This window comes from Loxodonta africana, chromosome 27 (assembly GCF_030014295.1).
Source record: "Loxodonta africana isolate mLoxAfr1 chromosome 27, mLoxAfr1.hap2, whole genome shotgun sequence".
In the NCBI taxonomy this organism is placed as follows: domain Eukaryota; kingdom Metazoa; phylum Chordata; class Mammalia; order Proboscidea; family Elephantidae; genus Loxodonta; species Loxodonta africana.
This window is the reverse complement of record NC_087368.1, coordinates 28,876,710-28,886,879: the sequence shown is the minus strand read 5'-3', so window position 1 is coordinate 28,886,879 and position 10,170 is coordinate 28,876,710. Positions and strand designations below refer to the sequence as shown.

Here is a 10,170-nt window from a genome sequence, read left to right as displayed (position 1 = left end):
GGTCACTGATTGATGTGTGCATGTGTGCGCGCCTGTGAACACATACAAATCCGAGAATATGTGCAACAGTGGAGATAATGCACACCGTATTCGTTACTCCTATGTTACTGCAATCTAGCTATTTCTTAAGTTTGAGAACTTACCAATAGAAAAGATCAAAGATGTTCCAATAACTTTTTTTTTAATTGAGTATTTTTATAATAATTTTCTTATCAATATATGTTACCTTTCGGTTTATATTCAAGGTTTAAATTTTGCATATACCTAAACAACTATATTTTATCATGTGTTCCTTGGGTACAAAAGTTGCTATTTGATAATCTTGTCAATTCATCTTTGCCAAGCAATCTTTTAACTAAGGCATTTATGTAATTATCTTATTAATTAAAAATATTAACGCCATCAATCTGAGTTCTTAAACAAATCCAAAGCTTCCGGGCATAATTCTGATGAGGAAGACATGGCGCAGCCCACTGAGTTCAAATTCTAATTTATACCACCTTGAAAAACAATCAATGTGTCATAAAGGACAATGATTCCACCAAAGTAATCTATATGGGAAGTGACCCAGAGCAAAAGAATAACAGATATGGGAAGTACTGCCTTGCTGTAAGACAACTGAAGTTACTGGAGGAAACCAAATATCCCACCTCTAGTTATCTGTAGTTGAAATTAGAAAATGTTATCAGAGAATGCTAGTAATCACACCAAAGTTCAAATGTCTGTAAATTTGACGTCATCATTTACTTTTTATCACTCAGGTTTTATGGGAATAAACCAAAAACCAAACTCGTTGCTGTCGAAGAGTAGTTAAGGATAATTTTATACATTCATAAGACATAAATGCATTAGGTCAGGATTTCAAGATCTGTTGATATTTGACCTAAAATCTTGAGAATCTGGAGATAGCAAATTGAGTGATCAAGAAGAATATTTTAAAAATAAGTTGTATGTGAACCATTCCCACATAACCATTATCGTAAAGCAAATATCTATCAAGCATTCATATGTTATAATGGTTTTTAACTTAAGAAAAAAATTATATGTCTATAGGAAGTTGCATGGATGGTACAGAGATAGCCAATGTACCCCTCATCAAGTTTCCCCTAAGTTACATCTTACATAGTTACAGTTCTCCCTCATAGTTACATCTGACATACTTATAGTAAAATATCAAAACCCGAAAATTGACCTTGGCAGAAGGTGCGTACATAGTTCTATGTCATTGTATTACACATGTCGATTCCTGTAACCACTGGCCACAGGATACAGAACAATTATAAGTGAGTTTATTCATTTTCTTGGCTATAAAGAATGTGTGATAACTTCAGAGAAAAGTTGTAGACTATATCACAGGCTGCCAAATAGACTGCAAATATCCTCTTCAAAAACTTTTTTCTCAAAATGAGACATTTCTTCTGTAATTTTTAATAAATGAGCATTGTAACATTATTATCTAGGAAAGGCTATGTACAAAGTCCAAAGTGGAATTTTAGCAACATGGATAGGGCACACTATGGTGAAACTCATTTTCCTACACAGATCAGACAGTCCTATCATTCAACAAGTAGGCCTCATCAACATGAGAGTGAGCTACTGTCTAGCACATTTCATCAAAGACAACTTGGACCACTCCAAAACTGTTTATTGGTGAAAACCCTGGTTACACCTGTGCACACACACACATACACACACACACACACAATATACTCCATTTTCAGACAAAACATTTCATAAGTGCCCTTCAATTACTAAGAAGGGTAGCATAACAAAAGAACTCAATAAACGCACAAAGAAACAATGAAATATACCAGATTCTTCCAAGCCAAACCTATTATGGGATTTCTTTTTTTTTTTTTCCTAGCAAGTAAAAATATAGTTCGAATTGTTGCAAACTCAATTTCAGAGTCATCTCAGAGCAAAAGAGAAATATCCGATCCAAAAGGAAACAAAAAAATACAGACTCTAAACACCGCTCTTACCTTGGCCATCTGCGCCTGCACGCCATTGGCCTTGAGAGATGCTACTGCTTTCTGTGCGGCTGCGGGACTGTCAAAATCTACAAAACCATAACCTGTGAAAACACAAAGCCCTTTGTTAGTACTCACAAACAGCTGCGTTTTTATCATGCTTATGAATTGTGTATCTGCATTTTTTTCTTTGGACACATGACACTGGTTCAACACGAAGTTTCTTGAAGCAAGGGTCCTTAACACTTTGGAAAAGTTACCAGAATGTCTTCAGATGTAAAGTAGTAAATCTATTATTTTCTAGAAGTTGACTTGGAGATTGGGTACATAATCAGCCATCCGATTTAAGCTAACTGGATGAATAAAGTAATTCATGGTTTAACCACGTGCTTCTTTCTTCAATGAATTTGCCTCAAGAGTGTGGAGAAAGAATTGCCTGAAAAAAGTCTACCACTGAAGTTAATTTTCAGAGCTTAAAAAAACTGATGTTAATAAAAGCCATAGGAGAACTTGCATAAGGTTATCACCAGCAACCTCAATGGTGTCTGGCATACATACGTGTTCAATATACATGTTGACTCCATGAATGAATAAAGGTTGTGAATGGCACAGTGAAGGTTTGAACCTAGTTCCACTTGACTCTTAAGTCCAAATAGAACTTTGTCTCTCTCAATGATAAACTGTCTCAAATAAACTATGTTGACGACGCTTAGATGATCTATGATAAAGAATGATTAAATAGATAAACCCTCAAGCTTCTTTTAAAAATAAGAAACAAAGACCCATATCACATATTTGTTATTAGAGCACAATCTGAAAAGGGCGTAAGAATTGCCTATAGTGTTCTGCAGTTGTGTGCCCCTGTGGGTATGTACACATGGGAAGGGCAAAGTAAAGGCTAACAAAACAGAGTCAATGAAAGGGGAATTTTGCATGCTTTTAAGCATAGCTGATATCAGTCCCCAGGGCTTAGCCAAACTGCAATGTCAACTGCCAAGAATATTTCAAAATAAAAATGCTCAAGAGTGTATATGAGGGCAGCTCTGTTAAAAACAAAACCAAAACCAGTGCCATCGAGTCAACTCCGACTCATAGTGACCCTACAGGACAGAGTAGAACTGCCCCACAGAGTTTCCAAGGAGTGCCTGGCAGGTTCGAACTGCCAACCCTTTGGTTAGCAGCCATAGTACTTAACCACTACGTCACCAGGGTTTCGGGCAGCTCTGTGGGGCATGCCTAAAAAGCCTACCAAGTATACCCTACGCATTGTCTCATCTGCCAGTCAGAGATTTGCTCTACACTCTCATATTTCTCTCATTGAGAAGTTGTGAGGTGCCGACCTCCAAATAGCCAAAGGAGAGTGCAAGAGAACCCAATTGCCAAGTTGTTTCTTTTAACATTTTCATTTTCTCCCCTCCGATCCCGTCTTCCTTTTCTCCCTCCCAGCATGTTATCCTAAAATGAACTCATGACACAGCAGTGCACTGTAAAATGCTCTTGGAAAGCTGGCCCGAGAAGCTGGGAACTTTGTATTTCTAATCCAAAAGGAAGTTTGCTCTATAAGTCCTACTAGTTCTTCCAACCAAATTCAAAGTATGTAGGTACTATGATAGCAGCTCTCACTAAGGTAAGATTTTTTAAAAAGCTGAAAGGACAAGTGTAAAAAAGGAAAAGAACAAAAGAAGTCAAGGAATGGAGGTAGGCGGGGGGGAAAACAAAACTTAAATTTAGATATTACCTCCTATGTGCAGGATGCTGTTCTAGGAGGTTGACACGTTAACACCTGGTAAAACTATAACAACCTTACATACTATCAGCCTCCTGTTCATTTTACAGGCTCAGGTGAGTGATGTGACTGGCCCAACATCATAAGCTACTTAACTGATAGATCCAGGATTTGAAGCCAAATCTGCAAATGCTGTTTTCAAAGATCTAGTGGACTCTGAAGCCCACCAGGGAGAGAACACAGTTCTGGCAAATTCCTTGGATTCTGAAGTCAGGCAACGGAATTAAACAATTTCAGAAAATAATTCAGTCCATTCATCGGGTAGGAACAATTACTGAGTTCTCAGTACAACTTCCTACGTGAGCTTTGGCAAGGCACCCTCCCACCTCAAACTTTGGTCAACCTTCCTCATCCGTCCATATGCCCATTCTTTCATTCAACAATGAAATTCTAGCCCAGGTAGAATTTCATTGTCAGATACAGGGTACGTGGTTGTTGTGTGCTGTCGAGTCGACTCCGACTCATGGTGGCCCTATAGGACAGAGCAGAACTGCCCCATAGGGTTTCTAAGACTCTAAATCTTTACAGAAGTAGATTGCCACAACTTTTTCTCATAGTGGCTGGTGAGTTCAAACCACTGACCTCTCAATTATCAGCCAAGTACTTAACCACTGTGCCACCAGGGCTCCTAGAGTAGGGACAATGGCGAACGAAACAGTCTCAGTCCCAACCCTTGGTTGATTTGGAAAGTGAACATTAAACAAATAACTACACAAACAAATCTATAATTTGAAATAGCATTCTTTCCTTGAAAGAAATGAGAGAATATCATATACAATATAACAATTGAGTGTTCATTATTGGAAGTTTTTAGGAAGCGAGTGATAGAAAATTGTGTTGTTGTTTTTCTTTGTTTTGTTTTAAGATCACTCCAGCTGGCCTTTGCCGGGAGAATGAATTGCTTTGCGGGGGAGGTGAGAGTGGAATAAGGGAGACCAGTTAGAGGCTACTGCACAATCCAGAAAATGGCACCTTGGCACTGAGATGAGTGGAGTGAAATGGATGACTTGAGTTCCATTCTGGAGATAGATGAAACAGAACATGGTGATGGATTGGGCTTGGAGTAGGGAGATATAGGGGTCAAGAATTGCTATTCCCTTGTTGGCATGAGCCATTGGATGGGTGGAGGTGAGATTCACTGAAATGGGGAGACTGGTGGAGGATCCCACTCGGGAGAGGGAAAGTTAGAATGTCAGTTTGGGACATACTGAGTTAGAAATGCCTGAGAGACATCTAAGTAGAAATGACAAGTGGCAGCTGGATATATTAGCCTGGCTCTCAGAAAAGGGGACGGGATGGGAAATACAAATTAGGAGGTCAACAGCATAAAGGTATTATTTACAGAGATACAAAGATGAATATGGCTAGAGTAAAAAGAAGAGGGGTCCAGGTTTGGGGGCTGGACAATTTCAGCTCTTAGGAGTCAGATAAGAAAATGAGATTGCAAGGAGGCTGAAGGAGAGTGGGAGAGGAAGAAGGAAATAAGAAAGGAATAGGATACCTCCATCGCCAAGGGCAGAAAGCCTTCCAAGAAAAAGCAAGAGGTCAGCTGTGTCAAATGCTGCTGAGAGTGAGCAAGATGAGAGCTGGCAGTGGCCTGTGTGCTTGGGAACAAGGACATCATTATCAAGATTTGCTTCAGGCAAGTGGTGGGTGGGTGGGTGGGGGACTGAAGTCTGCTCAAGCAATTGAAGAGCAAAAGAAAGAGGAGGAGGTAGAGGGAGTGAATACTGGCCCCTCCACAGTTGTCTTGGCTGGAAAGGAGAATTAAGAGACTGCTTTAGCTAGAGGGGAAACCCTGGTGGCGTAGTGGTTAACAGCCATGGCTGCTATCCAGAAAGTTGGCAGTTCAAATCTACCAGACCCTCCTTGGAAACCCTATAGAGCAGTTCTACTCGGTCCTTTTGGGTCACTCTGAGTCGGAATTGATTCGATGGCAAGGGGTTTGGTTTGGTTTTTCGTTTAGCTAGAGGGGGATATGAAGTTAAATGAATTATTTTTGTTTGTTTGTTTTCAGACAGGAGATACTGTGACTTTCAGTCTTAGCTGCACACTAGACTACTTTCAGAAGCTTAAAAAATATCAATGCCAGAACCCAAGCTGAGGACAATTAAATCAGTATCTTGGGGAGTAGGGCCTAGGTATCTTACATACACACACATACACACACACACACACACATATGTATATATAAATCCCCAAATTGATTCCCATGTGAAGCTGGGGTAGAAAATTACTGAGGATTCGTTCACGTCATTCAGGAAATATTTACTGAGTACCTACTATGCTGCTCTTGGCACTTTTTTTTTCTGCATGTTGATAAGAAAAATGGAACAGAAGGCAAGAGATTGAAGCTACAGAAGGGCAGAGAGATAACTTACACAATAAGGTGCCTGAGAGGGTGGAGGGGATGGGACCTATTACATATAAGGAAGTGCTGGACTTTGCTAAAAGAAGGGCTCTCCCCTTCATTCACTGTAACTGGAAAGAAGAAAAAAAGAGCACTCTTGGTTATCATATGTTAGTTTTTTTTTTTTTTTTTTTTAACATTCCCAGTTACTAGGACTGTGCCTAACACTTAAAAAAACCAAACCTGTTGCCATCAAGTTGATCCCGACTTATAGCGACCCTGAAGGACAGAGTAGAACTGCCCCATAGGGTTTCCAAGGAGCGCCTGGTGGATTGGAACTGCTGACCTTTTTGGTTAGCAGCTGTAACTCTTAACCACTATACCACCAGGGTTTCCTGCCTAATACTTAGCCCTTGCTTAATAAATATTTGTCATTATAAATTGAGAACATGTTTAGAAGTTGCTAATTTACCTCACCGAACTATAGTAGGGATTAACTGATAAACAAGTCTACTATCACTTTTTGACTCTCCAGAGCAATATAAACATTAAGCAGTGGTGGTCAGCCGCGCCTCCACCCAGCATGGCTTCCCTGGATTTTCAGGACTCTCAGCCTTGTCTATGGAAACCCTGGTGGTGTAGTGGTTAAGTGCTACGACTGCTAACCAAGAGGTTGGCAGTTCAAATCCACCAGGCATTCCTTGGAAACTCTATGGGGCAGTTCTACTCTGTCTTACAGGGTCGCTGTGAGTTGGAACCCACTCAACGGCACTGGATTTGGTTTTGGTTTTCAGCCTTGTCTCTAGCGCTGACTCTTCTCTCTGGCTTTCTCCCTTCCCCTCCATGCCCGCACATTACACAGGATATTACAACATCGCTATGCTGACCTCCAGGGCTGCACTCCAATCTAAACAGAACAAATCTCTGTGAGGGCATGAGATGCCCTGAGCTTTCTCTGAATTGGAAAGTTATGTGTGAATTTTGAGAAAAGTATAGTTCTGAAGAGCCCCCTTGGCAGCAAGGAGAGACAGTGGTACCTTCAGTCAGAACATCTTCTACATTGGCGGTCCCAAGCCAATGGTGGTGGTGGGGGCTAAGAATCCTTAAAAAACAACAAACAAACAAATAAACGAAGGATAAGCCATCAGTGAAATATTTCACCGCGCTTTGTGTTTTTCATACATATTCACTACCACTAGTTCAAATGGAAAGTTCAGAGGTCAACATGTCTCAAGAAACCCTGAAAAATACTCCCGTTCTGGAAATAAACGTTGCATTTGTGAGTTTTACGTGACAACATACACCACACCAAATGAAATATGAAGCTGCCCCTCAAGAATAATGATGTATTTACTAAAGAACAAAGTAACTGCAATTTGGTTTCCATTTGCTTTTCTTAATGACAAATAGTCAAGTCTGGGAACAGGACCCTGTGTACCTAAATTTAGTGAGGGGAAGGGTAGAAGGATTGGTCAAAGATGCTTTATGGTAACTGCTAAAATCCTCTACAAATCCCCGGTGACTGCTAACCATCTGAAACTCTGGCTCAAGGAGCTGTAAGCCCACCCAGCTCACTCTCTCAATTACATAATTAAGCTTGGCAGCAGGCTCAAATGAATTAAAACTGAATGTCACTGTTTTCTCCACACTTCCCTGTCCTTGTTTTTCTTTCTTGTCAGAGGGAGAAGGCCAGCAGTTCTGCAATTAGCGGGAAGCAGAGCAGTGAGAAAGAACCAACTCTACACTAATTAGGTCATTGGCCAAACACACTCATTCTATTGGCAGATATAATCAATGCTTTCCTGAAACGCTTTAAACCTTGTGTTCAAGTTTTGCTATTTTTATTCCCCGATGAGCCTCCTGACTTTAAGAAAAAAAAAAAAAAGAAAATACTTCTATTTTAGAAATTGTATATATACATATTTAACTATGTTTAGAATTTTATATAAATTTATAAATTGTAACAGAATTCTGCATACACAGGTTATTGCCCAGAGGGTCCTTGTTTTGTTTCACTAACGCATTTGGACACAAATCTTCCCTGTGACCTTTGCCAGTCAACTGGACTCCATGCCGACAGTCCATTTGGGATTCCATGAAAAATCTCTTGAATATCTTCAGCAGCTTAGTTTATACTCTTTGTTGCTGCTAGCCCCTGAAATTCTCTATCTAAACTGCTTACTGATTTATCAACGCTGAGATTGTTCTTTATGTGGGGGGGAAAGCAAGGATAAAACCAGGACTCCCGCTTCAAAAATTTGTGGTGGCATCTAGAGTTAGCCAAGGGAGACTTGTTCTCGAAGCATAACTGAACACTCAATTTCACAACATTTGCATTGTCTCTTGTCTTTGGAATGACTGTCATAAAAGCCTGTTTGAAACACAGATGGCTGGTGTAACATCCACCTTCTTCCAAAGACGTTCCAGCTGTGAGTCAAATGTGATTTCTAAACAGAGTAAGTGAACACTTTGTCTAAGGAATTATACTTTCAACTGAAATTCTACTCAAACGTTAACAGTTAAAGATTTTTATGAGTCGTTCTTCCAAAAATACCTCCTCCATCTATTTAGGTTTGGAGTCTCTGGGTGGTGCAAAGAGTTCAGTGGTTAAGTGCTTGGCTTCTAACCAAGACGCTGGAGGTTCAAGTTCACCGAGAAGTTCCTTGGAAGAAAGGCCTGGTGGTCTAAAAAAAAAAAAATTTTTTTTTTTTGGTGGTCTACTTCTGGAAAATCAGCCACTGAAAAAAACCCTATGGAGAGCAGTTCTAAGTGAGGACAGACAGGGTTGCCACGATTCAGGGTCAACTAGATGGCACCTGTTTTTTTGTTTTGTTTATTTTCTATTTATGCTTAACAATATTTTGTAGTTGTTATGATGCTCAAAGCGAGTTGCAAGGAGGGAGGAGTGATTTGCAGGGTTCCTGGAAGTCCTGTGGGGTTAGGGCTGCCTCCATGACTGTCTATTCCTGCTAGATTTCTCTGGCAGAGCTAAGCGTCTTTAAACTTTGAGGATTTGCCAAATTTATCTTCTTACTATTGGATTTCCTAGTTCTCTGCGTTATGTGATCAGAGAAGGTGTCTGAGGGCAGCACTGATAATTTCATTGCTACTGTTCTGCTTTTTCTTCACTGTTCTGCTTACAAAAACAAACTAGCAAGAAGACCCAGAGTCATTTCGCCAGTATCATTCATTTCCAGTATGTGACCATTACAGCGAAGCAAGGGCACTGCTGAGGGACCATGCAATAGCCATACGTCCTAAATGAGATGTGTGCAAAAAGAAAAGCAAAAGACAGGTCTTGCTAGAATGCAGAACCCAGAGACAAAAGTGCTTATTTTGAGGGGGAAAAAAAATCCTATACCATTAAAATCCCAAATCATGCTTTGAAACGTCTTTGGAAAACAGGACCCAAAGATTTTATGCAGAAAAGAAACAGCATATGTACTTCCTGTGCCAAGGGCTGCCACCCTCAGACACTTGGCAAATGGAGTTAAATAAAATGATGACAACACCCATCATATGGCAAACAAATCATTCCACCATATTCCCCTGATGTTTAGGCTTAATTGCCTTAACATTCTGGTGTAATAGTGCCAGATTCACCAAAACAAGATTTTGGCTTTTGGACTAGGATTTGACTGTTGTTACGGACACTTTTGAGACATGATGCAGCTCTCTGACTATGATCATTATTTAATTTACTGTGCAATTACTATGTCTAAGGAAGATAGTATGCTAGATCCTGAGGGAAAACAAAGACGACTCCAGCACAGTCCTTCCTGTCAAAGAGCTTACGGTTTAGTAGGGTAACAAAAAAAAAAAAAAAAAAATTTTTTTTTTTTTTTTTTAATAAATTTAAGTATATAGGGGGGTCTTGGTTTCTAAGTGCTGCTATAACAGAAATACCACAAGTGGGTGGCTTTAATGAACAGAAATTTATTTTCTCACAGTTTAGGAGGCCGGAAGACCGAATTCAGGGCACCAGCTCCAGGGGAAGGCTTTCTTTCTCTGTAGGCTCTGGGGGAAGGTCCTTATTTTGTTCCTTGGCTATCTTCATGTGGCAT

At 40.0% G+C, this 10,170-nt stretch overlaps 1 protein-coding gene across 1 annotated transcript in view; it reads right to left on the bottom strand.

The window, feature by feature from the left end:
- Nucleotides 1-402: 402 nt before the first annotated feature.
- LOC111752149 (RNA-binding motif, single-stranded-interacting protein 3-like) overlaps nucleotides 403-10,170 on the bottom strand; it is a 159,733-nt gene continuing 149,965 nt past the window's right edge. The window contains exons 3-4 of the mRNA XM_064277316.1: nucleotides 1,983-2,074; nucleotides 403-486 (exon numbers count right to left, since the gene is read on the bottom strand). Coding sequence (XP_064133386.1) covers nucleotides 403-486; nucleotides 1,983-2,074 — 176 coding nt within the window. The remainder of the gene's footprint in view (nucleotides 487-1,982; nucleotides 2,075-10,170) is intronic.